General features: G+C 41.3%; 1 protein-coding gene across 1 annotated transcript in view; it reads right to left on the bottom strand.

Annotated features, from left to right (window-relative positions):
- The window catches only part of ptch1 (patched 1), a 55,141-nt gene that overhangs the window by 25,500 nt on the left and 14,578 nt on the right, over positions 1-15,063 (bottom strand). Inside the window, exons 3-12 of the mRNA XM_059337642.1 lie at positions 11,140-11,329; positions 10,663-10,732; positions 10,304-10,395; positions 8,074-8,272; positions 7,810-7,931; positions 5,480-5,627; positions 3,755-3,886; positions 3,456-3,611; positions 1,810-1,908; positions 661-786 (exon numbers count right to left, since the gene is read on the bottom strand). Of these exons, the coding sequence (XP_059193625.1) occupies positions 661-786; positions 1,810-1,908; positions 3,456-3,611; positions 3,755-3,886; positions 5,480-5,627; positions 7,810-7,931; positions 8,074-8,272; positions 10,304-10,395; positions 10,663-10,732; positions 11,140-11,329 (1,334 nt within the window). The remainder of the gene's footprint in view (positions 1-660; positions 787-1,809; positions 1,909-3,455; positions 3,612-3,754; positions 3,887-5,479; positions 5,628-7,809; positions 7,932-8,073; positions 8,273-10,303; positions 10,396-10,662; positions 10,733-11,139; positions 11,330-15,063) is intronic.

Consider the following 15,063-nt stretch of genomic DNA (forward strand, 5'->3'; position numbering starts at 1 on the left):
ACCTTAACACACAGAGATTCAGACACACACACACACACACACACACACACACACACACACACACAGACACAGACACACACACAGACACACACACACACACACACACACACACACACACAGACACAGACACACACACACACACACACAGACACAGACACAGACACACACACAGACACACACACACACACACACACACACAAACAACTAGACCATTGCTTTGCAAAACCTCCCACACAGATAGGCCTACTACAACTCACCACACTCACACATGCGCAAGAGCGTAAGGAAATGCAAGTACGCACACACACACATGCAGAGGGATTCAGTTACATGGATCTCAGCCACAATCTGGACAGACACCGGGCCCACCACTAAAGAGCCTCAAAGAGGGAGGGAGGGGGCTGGATGGATTTAACAATACACACACTCCACACACACATGCACACACATACACACACTTTCAGTTTGATGAAAGAAATCAATAAAACAACTGTCTGGAGAAATCTGGAGCCAATGAGAACTGGAACAGGACTATTAGTACGAGAGGGGCCCCACACGACTGAGCTCTCCTCTCTCTTTCTCTCTCACACACACACACACACACACACACACACACACAGACACACACACCGATAAACACACACTCAGTAGCCGGCATACCTGCAGAGAAAAGGCTCTGAGCGCTGGTATGGGGATGAGGGCCGCCATGAAGAATGCTGTGACGTTACTGATGGAGGTGAGAGCCACGCTGGCCCCTGTCCTCTTCAGACACTCCCCTGTACGGTCCTGACAGAGACAGAGAGGCAGATGAAAGGAAAAGCAATGAAACTCAACTCTTTTGATCAGATTGTAGCCAAAGGCAAACATGTAATACTTGAGATTATGTACAATTATCATAATAGTGATATGACTGACAGTGATTGCAGCATTTCTTGAAGCCCTGAAGTGCTCTTAGAATAATCCACCTGGGCCTGTCTACTTTTGTTTGAAGAATAAAGGTAGATAGAACTAAAGAGCATTATGATACACTGCCCATGAACACAATAAATTCTTAGTGTAATCATGACTGCTGCTTGACTTCTTTATTCTATTTACTCTATTTATTTAGAGATAAGCATCCCCGGAAGGTTTGGCGGCAATTGTGTGAAGATTTGAGGACGTGCAGGACCACACAGGGAGTGTTTGCAGGTGTGTGCATCTTTGAGTGTGTGTGTGTGTGTGTGTGTGTGTGTGTGTGTGTGTGTGTGTGTTTGTTTGTGTGTGTGTCAGACAGGAGAGATCAGGTTCAGCTCTGTTTAGTTTTCATCTCAGCCACACAAAGGAAGCTGGGGGATGAGGGAGGCATAGAGACGAGGGCTAGAAGGGGGAAAGCAGGGGAAAACAAAAACAAGCAAATACATGCCTGTGTTTTCCCCCCTCTGGAGATGGAAAGTTATCCTGCTCCACAGAAAAACACACACACACACAAACACACACACACATACACATACCCACATGAGGTTGCAGAAATATACTCTTTATTTACACTTTTCTAAACTTTGGTTTCAGACCTTTTGGTGTCTTTAATCCATACGATCTGCTTGTGAGGAAATGTTTGATTTATGATTTAATATAGACTGCAATGGTTGCTGTTCTGATTTTTTGAAAAGAGGAATATATTTAATACGGAGCACTGCTTAGATAATGGGGAGTGTGTGGCACATAGGTTGTTAGATGCTACATCACAGGCACAGACAGGCTTTCACACATTCCTCTATGGAGGAGATAAGAACGCAGAGGGGTAAGGAACAGTGTGGATGTTTGCCTCACCTCGAATGGGATCCTCTTGTTCTGTCCGGTCTCACTGAAGGCATGAGCGAGGAGGAAGACATCATCCACTCCAACCCCCAGAGCCAAGAAGGGTAGCACCTGTGAAACACACACAAAGGTTAAAAGCCAGTGACACATGTTAAAAACAGTTTTAGTCGTTTTTAGCGAATATACAAAATGTTACATGTTGAAAGTATTTCTCTAGTGATTTAGCATTTTTGGGTCAAAGGCAGCCAAAAAATTATAAACATTAGATCGTATTGTGCTGAAGGGGAAGTTTAGATTTTAATTCTAATCTATAGCCAGTGTAATAACTACAGTAGATCGCAGTGAGCATACCCAAGGATTGTTATTGTGTGACTTTGATGATTCTACCTAACCCTTTAAAATACCAAAGTCACACAACAACAAAAACAAACTAAGTAAACCAGCAACGCATGTGTGCTGTGACGTAAAATTGCGTTTTTTGCCATTGAAGTCTGGTGGCTTTGTAGCAAGCATAGATAATGGCTTCAGTGCTCCCAGCACTCATTTAACCCATTTAGGCCTAAAACTCCTGGAAAAAATGCCTGGAAAACCTATGGGTGATTTTGAAAGAACCCCCTAAGACCTGAAGTTTTTCTGGAAATTCAACAGAAGAGTTTTCAGCAGATAGAAATGAAATTCAAAAAGTATTTGAGAGCTTATACCCGTGGCTTTCATGAGAAGTTGAGTTTATTTGTCCAAACCTTCAATTAAGTTTTTTTTTTTTTTAAATCAACAAACTCAGCAAATGTTACATTTGACTGAATAAAAATCCTATGCATAATACTAATACATGCCCATTAGCAAGATGCAAACATGATATGACCATTGGAAGAAAAAGACATAGTTCCCATTAGCCTACTGTAATAAAAAAAAAAAATAATAATAATAATACGTTTTATCTATATTGCACTTCTCAGGGTACTCATGATCATGATTTCTTATATAATCATCATAATCAATTAGTATTATTATTGTTATTATCTCCAGATGGCCACAAATCTGTCTGTTCTTCGGTGAAAATATGTCGTCTAAAAACATATTCCTCATCCATAAATCCCGGTCGATTGTTTCTGAGGGTTCAAAGTCCGGATCAGCAATAAAATCGCCAGGGCTGTTTTCATCAAGATTGCTTCCGTCACTTACTTCTGAGCTCCCTCCGCTATAGTCGTCTTCCGCCATGATTTCAAAGTTCTGGAAAAGTCCAATGTTGCATTGCGGCACTCCCGCATGTATTCTGATGCATTTCATTGGCCAAGAGACCGAAAATAGGTGGAAAAAAAACTACAAATACTACAAAACGACGTATCCGCTTTCCCAGCCTTAATGGTAGAATAACGCAACAGCGCTCCCGGTTTTAATGGTAGAAATGCGATAATGCTTTCCCGGCTTAAATGGGTTAAACAGAGCTGTGTGTTGGCAAGGTAAAGGTCTGAAAATATTCTAAATATAAAATACACTCAAACTGATATTCACAAAACTGGGTGCGTGCTACTGTAGGTAGTACAATGACTGTGGATAAGTACCTCATACAAGTCCACTTATATACTAACTAATAAATCTGATCTATCCCTTTAATCATTACATCAGATCAGTATGTGCCAGTGGTATGTGTGAGTTACCTGTGTGGTTGCTGCATTGAACGAGATGCCCAGGAGAGAGCAGAGACCCAGTCCAGCTGCCACAGACAGTGTCACCAGCAGGACGCCCGCCAGCCCAACAGCTCCCTGAGACTTGGCACAGTCCCACCGTAGCATGGTCAGACACGCATAGGCCAGCTAGGCACAAACAAGTAATCCATTCATCAATCAACCTGTGCGTGTGCAAGTCAAACATTAAACATCACCCTCCTCTTTTAACTTCTGTTTTCTTCAATCCAAGCCTTTTTACAAAATGTACAAAATTCTGTGTCTTTTCTCACCATCAGCAGGTATCCACTGGCCACACGGATGACACTGATGTCAGAGAAAGACTTGAGAATATCTTCCAGAGTGGTGGTGGTGAAAGACAAGACCTTCTGAGACGAATTTGCTGCCACACTCTGCAGCACCGCCTACAGAGAGAGAGGTACACAGAAACAGGTATGTTGTAAATAGAGAGGAAAAGCAACATTGTAAATTACTGAGGAGAAGAAACAAACCCATAGAGATAATTCATAGAGATGAATGGAATCAATCTTGAAACTTACAATGCAATTAAAAAATTTGGAATGTCCCAACTTTTTGGGAATCAGGGTAATAGGCTACTGCTTCATTTTTCTTTCTCAAAGGTTTGTTTTTTAACTAAATCAGTGCAGGACTCTTCAAAATAAAGGCCAATAAAATCATCTCTTCCCCATCATATTCTTGCTTTAATATAGTTCCAACTTACACCAATTTGTCATGCAAAACCAATACAAACTGCCTGATTTCCAGAAGCAATCTCAACACAACTTAAATGTGCATTGCTGAAGGAAACAGGTGCATTTCACTGATTCAATAAAAGTTGTACCTCAGATGACAGCTAAACTGGGCTTCCAAGCTGTTTTCTAGCCTGTTTGTTAAATAACATATTATATACAGTATTCCTCGAGGTATAGATTTAGTAAGTCTCACTTTCTGTGTTTATGAAAAAATCGCGGCCCTAAATAATGAGCTCTGCCTCTGTTGTCTGAGGTATTTGGGAGAATCTGCAGACAGTACCATGACCCATCGTCTCCCTCTCTCACTATCTCAGTGCAGACAGATGGCTTCAACATTGAAGTGCAGTTACTGCTCAGTGGGGAGCAATGCTGGCTGACACACATTAGGAAACACACACTAGATCACACACACACTCGCACCCACGTGTGAACTCGCACATGTGTCAGGCACATACCGACATGCATGCACATACTATTCTCACAGACACGCCTAACTGTGCGTAACACACACACACACACACAAACACATATACACACACACACACACACACAACACACAACACACACACACAAATCTGGCATCTTTTACTTCTTTTATTATTGCCATTGAAAAAAAAAAGACTGTATTCAAATAAACAATTGCACCGCTTTTCTATCTATAAGTGATCTCTGGGCTCCAAGATGAATTGCACACTCACACACTCACACACACACACACACACACACACACACACTCACACACTCACACACTCACACACTCACACAAGGTCACACCATGTCGAACAGAGGTTGGGGCCCCCAAAACAAAGACCAGATGATGTCACACATGAGCCACCAATGGGGCCACAGCTGGGAAAGCGATTGTGTGTGAACTTTTGAGTGTGTTTGCATGTGTGTTTGTACGCGAGTTAAAGAGAGAGAGAGAGTAAGAGCGCGGGAGAGAAAGAGAGAGAGAGATATCCAGCACTCCCTTAATGTATTCCAGACATGCTCACCCTGTTGCTCTATTGCTCCTCTCTACTGAGCAATGAGAGGAAAGCTTTAGCCCTTTACCACACACCAACAGTGGTTCTAGTATCTATCAGGGGCCCAGGCTTTGGATGGGGCCTTTCCATGTTCACCTGTATCCGGTTGGTGATTTACAATGTGGTTGTAGAGGATTTAGGGTAGATTTCTTTTTTCTTTTCTGGATCACTCTCTCTCTTTTTTTCTCTCTCTCTCATTTTTGAGTGCTTTGGCCCTTACCTCAGAGTATTTCCTCTGCCAGGCTTCCAGTATAGCTGCAGCCTTTTCTTCATTCCAGTTGATGTGGGAAACCTCCTCGTAGCCCCGAAAGTGCTCAAACATCTGCTTGGGAGTCATCAGCTGGAACATGGTCTGTAAGGCCTGGGCACTGGAAAGGAGGGAAGGAGGGAGGATGGCAGAGTGCGAGGGAGGAAAAGGGGAGGAGAGGATGGAAAGGATGAAAGAGGGAGAACAAAGAGAGGTCAATGTGGAGCAAGCCTTCACTAATAACAGCATGATTAAACAAGAAGATCAGCAAGGTGTTGAGCAGTTACACTAAAGAGGGTTGATTTTGAAATGCACATGACACACCAATCAGTATTTTGGTTTGTTTCCCACCAGTCTGCCTGCACAGTATTTGCAGATTGGCTGTTCGCATTGGGAGCACCAAACCAAGACACAGATGAGAGAAGCAGAAAAGATGAAATAACGCCAGAAGCTCATTAAACCAAAAGGCCAAATATTGCTTAATTTCTAAACCAGGAGGTCCCAGAACACAGTGGGTGCTAATTAAGCCGGAAAAGGAAGAGAGAAAAGGAAAAGAAAAATATCAAAACCACAGCACAGAGGGAGCATGTTGGATAACAGTCATCATAACAATGGTGTGTTAAGCACACCAGCTGCGTTAGCAGCATATTGTTTCATCTGATATAATGATTGGGCCAAGGATACAGATGCACAGTTGCCAGAATATAGTGCACCTAGTATGTGGAGTGTGCATTTCCTAATTTAATAATCTGCTGAAACAATCATCATCATGACCACAATCACATTATTCATTATTCTCCTACTCACACAGTAATAAAGACAAGAGAAATATATTCCTATATCCCTCTGACTACTCCCTCTCTATCTCCTGCAGCAAAGCTCTTCTCAGCATGCGGCACTGCTAATATTCCCAATAATGATGTGATATGATGTGATATGGTGGTAGAAGCCATTCAAAGAAATAGACAGTGCTAGACAACAGTGACCTTGTTTTCCATCCAGCTTGTCCGTTATGGACAGCTGCATTACTGAACTAACATGCCTTCATTTCAAACCAAACAAGTAAGTTGGGTAGCACAAAAGATTACCATTTCCAGACATTTATAAACAGGATTTGATAGTGTTAAAGGAAGTGCCAGATCCCATAAAATGGGTATCTGGTCCTAATCTACTAGATTCCTGATCATGTTCTGACAAATTTTAAGAAGGCCAAAGTATCCTTTGTGATAGTCCTGGTGCACACATTGGGAAAGTATTAATGAAATAAAACATATTCGTCATTAAAAAGTTACTTTGGAATAGAATGTAACTTAAGAAACACTATGTGATTTTAAATCGTCAAATTTTACAAACCAAAGACGCAGCTATTAGCCAGTCGTTCTTTTTATGAATGTGATCACTGTAATATGGTGATAATCACGGTAATGGTGGCAGTTAGCAAACAAGATGTAGAAATTGAGTGCCAGCAGTAACAGCCTGATGGACACACACACACACACACGCATGCACGCACGCAGACAGGCAGGCAGGCAGGCACGCACAGACACCCTAATGACCCAATCTTGCCAGGAAAAAAAACAACCACAAAACAAACAACGCACCCCACTGTACTCTCGAACCAGTATGCGTGTGAATGTGTGTGCAGGGGTTTGCCTTTGTGTGTACATGCATGTGCATGCACCATCCAAACTGCAATTTCACATTAAAATAAGTGGTCCATTAGCAAAATGTTGGATAATTTGTGCAGCTTTGCCCTGTTAAAGGAAGTTTCTTATTGCTTGATAAAAAGCGCATGGTTTAAATTCCTGGGCATGTTTTATATTTACATAAAAGTCATGTATAAAACAGTAATTAACTGAATATAATGCATTATGTTATGGAGAGTGAACAGCTTATTGCACACATAAAAATGTGTGTATTATATATCCATATGAATACTACATAATCTTTAGGCTTTGTCCTGGTGCTTGTGCTGAAATTAAGTCCATGTAACCCACATCGCTGTATATTTGGACAAACTAGCCAGGCAATAGATCACTCTGTGCACATGTGTATGTGTGTGTATGAGTGGGTAGTGTCCAAGCAGAGAGGCCAGAGCTGAGCAGGAACAGCTGGAGCTCTAAGATTTCACTGGAATCTGCTAATGACTGCAAGATTTACAGCACACCGCGCACACGCACGCATGCATGCGCCATTTCGGAGAGCATAAAAGAACAAAAAACACACACTCTTTCCAGAATAAGCCCTGCAGTGATCACAGCAGTGTTTATGAGGGTGTGTATGTGTAAGTGTGGATATGTTACCTGAGCAGGGGTCCACTGCCATTCTTGGTGGTCCCTCCTACGATCAGTTCCTCCTGCCAGTGCATGTACTTCCTGGAAAGACCATGGCAGCCACCACTGAGGGCCCGCGCCACGTCAAATGGCTGTTGCAATAAAAGCAACAGGCGAGAAAAATAACTGTCAGCAGCTAGTCTCAAATCAAAGACTCTATGTTTTACCAAAACATATAAATGTTGCATGTGTACAAATATTCAGAGCCCAAAGGTTGGGCTTATGTGTGCGCACCTTAGTTGAGTTCTTATTGGGCGCAGTGAGGGGGCAGTCGGGGTCAGCGGGGTTCAGACAGGGTCTATCCATGTAGCCATGTCCTACGTCCGCCTTTTCCAACATGTCCTCAAAGCCTTCCACAGGAAAGTTTGCAATTCGCAACCGTTCAAGGAAGTCCTTAGGGTCAAAGTTGGTCCACTGTAGAGGGTCTTCACCTCTGAAAAGTTATAGGTAAACAAGAATAATGTTAAACACTGGCACAATGCAAATAAAAATTACAAGTCTTTCTGCCAAAGACTCCTTAATCTTTGTTTTTGATTTGTTCTAAAGCCTAGAGGATACTAAAATTAAAGACGCACAATTTCTGAGTATTTACAACTCTGACAGACACACATTATTACTACACAAGTATATTTTTTCCATTTCCCAGGTCAATACCCACTGGGTGCTGAAGCAACACATTGTTTATTACAATTACACTTTTATACTTTCATATTAGGAGTAGAGGACGATTGTGTAATGTATTTAAGATCAGAGCTGCAACACAGTCAGAAAAAATAAACTTCTGTCTCTGGCATGTAGCGTTCCAAAGATATCTATTATACAATATAGTTTGTTACAAGTTATATTAGTTGTATTTTAGCACTGTAAAACAAATTGGTCCATGCATTTTTGATTGTGAACTGACACAATGTAATTACTTATGATGGCATATACTGAAGCGTTTTTGCTACCTTCCTAAGTTCTACTTATTTAGAATAGAAAACCAGTGCAGTCTGAAAAAATATTACCAAAGCAGTCCATTCTAAACATCCAACCAACTTCTTCAATTTTGCACCTCCAAACTAAGCACAGATTATTCCTACATTTTGGCTGTGCTCACTTTGAGCTTTAGCTCTGAATAAATAATCTGTTTATGATGACTTGTTCACAACCTGTCTGTTTTGTGAATTAGTAAAGTTATGTTGCAGTTATGACAAAATTGTGAAAACAACAACTGGAGTAAACAGACTACAGTAGTGTACTGTAGATAAGAGAACATCTACATGAAATCTATTTAACTGTCTTTGACTGATCACATTCTGGAAGCTTGGGCCGTGGTTTTACTAGAGTTTATAGTTTATAAAAGACAGTGGCAGTGAAAGGACATAATGTGTCCAAGGATGGGTTGCAATTGTCAGATGTGCGGGTGTAATTCCCTCCAACTTTTATCTCACAAAACTGTCACATTTTTGGGAGCAGAAAATAATGTCTTTCTCGCTAGGTGACAGAAACAATAAATGGAGACTAATTCCCATCATGCAATGGCACAGTGCTGAATTCTTGCTCCGAACCCGTCCTTGTCTCTCTATGCCTCACACATTCCAATCTCCCTTTCTCTGAATCTCTCTCTCTCTCTGTCATTCAGACTACATTGTATGTGCTTAACCAGGCTTGCGTTATTATTCCCAGCCTTCCAACCAGAACATAGTAAAAACCTTATTTACCATCTGAGAGCAACACACACACACACACACACACACACAGGCTCTGATGACACAGACTCAAGCTGATACACTTTCACACGTCCACAAAATGCACTGATGTCAATGGCGCACACTATGTGCATGCACACACACATGCAGAGGTAAAGGTCTGCTGAGTATTACTGTAGCAGCAGGCCATTAGCAACAGAAGGGGCAGACAATGGTGTGAGGCCCAGAGCTGGAGAGAAACTATCGCCAGCGATACGCATGCCAGCAACCACTACAATAGAGCCTTCAGAGGGGACGAGACACACACACACACACACACACACACACACACACACACACACACACACACACACACACTCTTGTTCTTCTGTGGTGTGTCTTTGGATGGGCTGAGCGTGTTTGGGCAGCTTCAACTAAAAGGGGTAAAAACAAGATCCAGAGGTCCAGATCTCCTCCTTCTCTGACTTAAAAACAATATAAAAATATTCTCACCATATCAATAATTCCATAAGCAGCATTCATGAGCTCAGTCCTCAAGGCCATGTTATCCACAAACCTCATTATAATTAGTCCGTCAATCAGCCTCACAGGGAAGAAAGCCCTACGTATGTGTTCCCAATTAGGATTCTTTAAAATAACTTTTGGTCATTTGCCCATATGCTTGAAAGAGATCAGTCAATCTAATGATATGCTGTGTTGGCATGTTGTGATTGTGCTGACACCTCATAAAACACAGTTCCTGTCTAGTAAAAAAAAGAGCTTTGCATACTTACGGGAGATAGACCATTCCAGACTGGAGCTTGGCTCCCTCCCAGAAACAGTCCAAAGGGGTGATGATAAGGCAGGGATGTAGCTTTTCTATGATCTAATTGGACAAACACATGGCCACACACAGCAGGTTTGACACACATTGATAACAGGAAGCACCAGAGGCAAAAAAAGATTCAAATTGTACTGGTTATGCTTCAATATGTTGCAGAAAGTAACAGGTTGTTTCCACACAGTTTTGTTTTGTGTCCCTAATTCCGTATAGTAGACGAATGTACTTCCACCTGACTCACACACAAACATTGAGCTGTGTGAAAACAAGGCATTAAACTGAGTGAACCATACTGAAGCATTTGCATCTTACCTGATCCATAAAAGGAGTTTCTGTGACTAGTTCTCCTGATTTATAGCATAGATTTTCTAATTTCCATGGTCTGAAAAGAAGAACAAAACAGTTTCAGTCATAACCATGAGCCTCTCAGGCTAGACTGATTAATAAATCTTTGTGTCATTATGATATACTGTGAGCCAAAACATAGCTGAAAACAGATATAGCAATAAACACAGACATAGATAGTATGGACAAAATATCAGATTATTACATAAACAAACCCAATGGAATACCATAACACCAGAAACTAACCTGAAGCTGCTCTTTTTTTGTTGTAGGGCTATTTTTATTTGACTGGTATAAATTGCCCTTTGAGACAAATTATTTTGTCTGTTTGATTTATCATTTGGGCAAAAAATGATTGAGTTTAACTTAGAAGTTGAAAGAAATATGCTTAAAGACATAAAGACAGAGGTAAAACTGGAACACGGGACATGGATTCTTTGTTACCTGTTATAAAGGTAAACATGAACTCTGCTAGCTCGGATAGCTGACTCCAGGTGCTGCAGCAGCGCATCCACCGTTAAAACGTTGGCTCCGTCCTCCCGCGGCGTCTGGATCATCAGTTGAGGGTTAAACATGGCCTCCTCACCTATATTCTGCCGTGTGTACTTCAGTTCCTGGTTGACACGCCCACCAACTGGAGAAAGATAAGAGAATGTGTTTAAACTTACATATTCAAACCATCTGTGCAAAAAATATCAAAGCACACTCTCAAACTGTGTTGCTTTGGATAACTTAAATTATTATTTAGGACATTTAGGGCTATAATTTTATGTCCCCATGCACACAGAAGCTAGGTCTCTGCTGCTTAAAAAAACACACTGCTCTTTAAAAAAAAAAATCCAGATGAGATTACCAATATGGCAACCAATACAATGAGTTTTACAATGAACTTTTTATGTGGATAACGCAGCAATTCTACACCTATACAACCAGAAGGCTGCTTTCTCAAATAGTCTATTTCAATAACAAATAAATTGCATGATTTTCTGCATTATACAGTATTTATTATACATATCTGTAAAAAGGTTTTATACCATTTAAATAGCACTTTTAAAAACACTCAAAATTCGCTTCTGTCTGTAATGGGCCAATATCAGCTGTCTGTCCAACAATAAAGAAAATCTTTAGAATCATTATTTAATCAGTGATTAAACATTCAGAGAGAAATGGGGGGAATAAGGATTATAAATTAATAGACTACATTGTGCTGACCTTATATAAGTGCATAATGTGTTTGTCTTCCTTTCCATGGTTTTCATTGCAAACTGAAAATAATGAGCCCTAAACACACTATATAGCAGGTACAAATATCTTTCAAATACTGACAGAAGTTGGGACATCCTGAACACTGCCATACCTCCCAACCACACACACAAGCAGCATCATGTGTTAAAACATCTGTGACTCAAGAAGTGATCCTGTGCAAATCAAACCCAAAGACATCTCAGGCTGGCCGGGTCATTATCACACTTGTATCTTAAACAAAAGCACTTTGCTCCCAGTGAGTTTGTACCACAGTGAAGCCAAACACCCTAATTCCTTTGAATCCAGAGGAGTAACATCACTCCAACAAATCCACATTTCACAAAAACAGCTCAATGTTTCTCCTCAAATTTGCTAACAAGTCAGCAGCGCCAGACCACGTTGACTATGTGTATGTGTGTGTGTGTGTGTGTTTGTGTGTGTGTGTGTGTGTGTGTGTGTGAGACAGTGTGTGACAGTGTATGTGTGTGTGTGTGTGTGTGTGTGTGTGTGTGATAAAGAGAGAGAGAGGCTCTCTTCCAGGCTTTGCTCCCAGTATCGTGGTGGGACTAAGCCCTGTGCGTGCGCTCTGAGCTCTCAGCTAGCCTGAGCTACAAAAGCAGCCTTTCAGGCCCTTTAGCTGCCCTGCTCCACCCCAAGTACAGCCAAGGCAAGTCTGGCAAAGCCTCTCTCATAAACATACACACACACACACACACACACACACACACACAAACAAATGCATGCAACTGCAGTCATGCACGAATGGGCAAAGTGAAATGCAAGATTAATTTTCAAGTTTCATTCTTGATGCAGATTGCCTGCATGTGCATCCTTCAGTTCAGTGTATCTGCGTCTGATTTACGAGCAGAGGACTTGAGCACTTCCATCATCAGAGACTGAACGCTCAGTGAAAGCTCAGGCAATTTGTAATCATCTTCTTTCACTTCTCTCACACACACGAAAAATGCCCAGTGAGAGAGCTGACTGTGTGAAAACTGTGTAACATTTTATTATGCCTTAATCCAATTTAACAATTCCGCTCGATTCGTGCAACAGCAGGCATAGATTGAATATTTTCAGCCCATTGTAATGGCATTAAAGTTGAACATAAGCATGCCTGTTCTGCTGAGCCAGACCACCCAGTCAGACCAATGGAACAGGGAGGGAGGGGGCCATGTCTTGGGGCATTAGGAAAACACACTTGATTTCTTTTTTTCTGGACCCAAACAGCATTCCCATCTGATCCTGTCTGAAGGCATGTTTATAATACTCATCATTAATAGCAGGCCTAGGCTAACCGGAGCGACATGCTTTTCCAGTGCTAGGCCAGCTACACGGCTACGTTACACCAGCCCTCCCTTCAAAAGAGCACGCATGGAACTGATTTGGACCCTACACACACTGACAGTGCACTAACAAGTCGACTTGTCAAGTACACTCAACGCTCAAAGGCAAAGCTAGCCTAGGCAACATGAAAACATGGCAACACAGGTATGGAGAAAGAGGTGCATCCTTTTTCAAGGGGAAAGGATTAATAAAGATGGGAAGCAAGAGCAAAGAAAGAACTCACTGTCTTGTTCTGAACACGCTCTTGCCACCCAAAGACCTTGAATTTACAGCAAGCATTTAGGAAAGGGACAAGTCAAAGGAATGTACTCTCTCTCTACAGGAAACAGCACATCACGGCCTCGGGCTTAGAGAATTCCACACTTCACGAGGTTACAGCGTTTTGGGGTCAACACTCACACAGCCTCGGGGTGAAATTAACACCCCAGCTGGACCAGGAAAATGTGTGAGTGTGCACTGCCGTACTGGTGAGCATGTGCGTGTGAGTGTGTGTACACACAGCTGTGTTTCTTCAATGACACATATTCCCATATTCCTTCTCGTAAGAAAAACTGGTTGACCCCGGCATGTGTTGATATGTTGAAGGTGTCCCGCTCCGAGTTCAGCTGCTGTGACCTAAAACAAAGTGTCACAGACTTTCAAATGCTTCCCATACCAGCTCTGTTTCTCACTCACTTCCTTTCTCTTCCTCCTTCAATCCTTTCTCCATCAGTCTCTTCTCTTTCAACCAATGTGCTGCGTTTGTTCATTATTCCTTTAGTTGGTCATTTAGACCTCTGATGTTACCAAAGCACAAAGTGAGGCCTTAAACATGTTCACATAAAGCTGAAAAACAAGAAATTCTCACATTTGGAGAGTTCTAGCTAAACAATATTTGATATTCTTATACAATAAATGACTTGAATGATGTCTGTTACAATCTTAAACTTTCATCATTGTTTGACAAACCAAATTACAGCTGCATCACAGACTCTAGTGAGCGAGTAGATGCTCATAAGTAAAACAATAAGCAATGACAATAAATGTTAATCATCTTTAGAAGTCATTATTTAACCATAAGTTCAATATTTTCACTGGCTTTCTACTGTAAAGTACCGTGGATTGAGGACACTAAGCAAATTTAACATGTCAAGTTGGACTCTTGTGTTTGTGTTTGCATGTTTTGCTGGTCATCTATCATTATTTTCTGACATTTTATAGACTAGAAATATGAATTGGCTTATCTGTAGGTTAATCATGAATTTAAAAAAAGTGTGTCAGTTCCAGCACTTAATCAACTATTTGACAAACCATGGATACACTGTCCCCCATCAGCCATCCCTGTGTCAAAAGAATACTTCATCCTTAAAATTAACATCTGGATATGAATTGTTCACCTCATGTAGGTTAAAGAAATGAACAAACTGTAGTAAAGCCAGATTTAACAGGAGCAAAACTACAGCAAAACATCAGACACATCACACGCTCAGTTCTTTCTAAACATGGCCTCCATTTACTGCAATTTATCAAAGATTTACTATGTTTTAAGATGCGTTTACCATAGAGGCATGAAAGACAAGACACGTTTTCTTTCTAATTTTAAGGGTGAAGTATTCCTTTAATGTGTTCTGCCACCTGTGCATGTGTCTTATAACTGCATATGTGTAGCTGGGTGAATAATCAAAAACACTTCTAAACTAAGCACATCTCAAGAAAAAACCTACAAACAACTGAAGTAAGAGAAAGAGAAGCAGGCCTATGTGTGTCACTGTATTGGAGCGCACAGTGCGGGTATTC

The sequence above is a fragment of the Centropristis striata genome, chromosome 7, assembly GCF_030273125.1.
Source record: "Centropristis striata isolate RG_2023a ecotype Rhode Island chromosome 7, C.striata_1.0, whole genome shotgun sequence".
NCBI lineage: Eukaryota > Metazoa > Chordata > Actinopteri > Perciformes > Serranidae > Centropristis > Centropristis striata.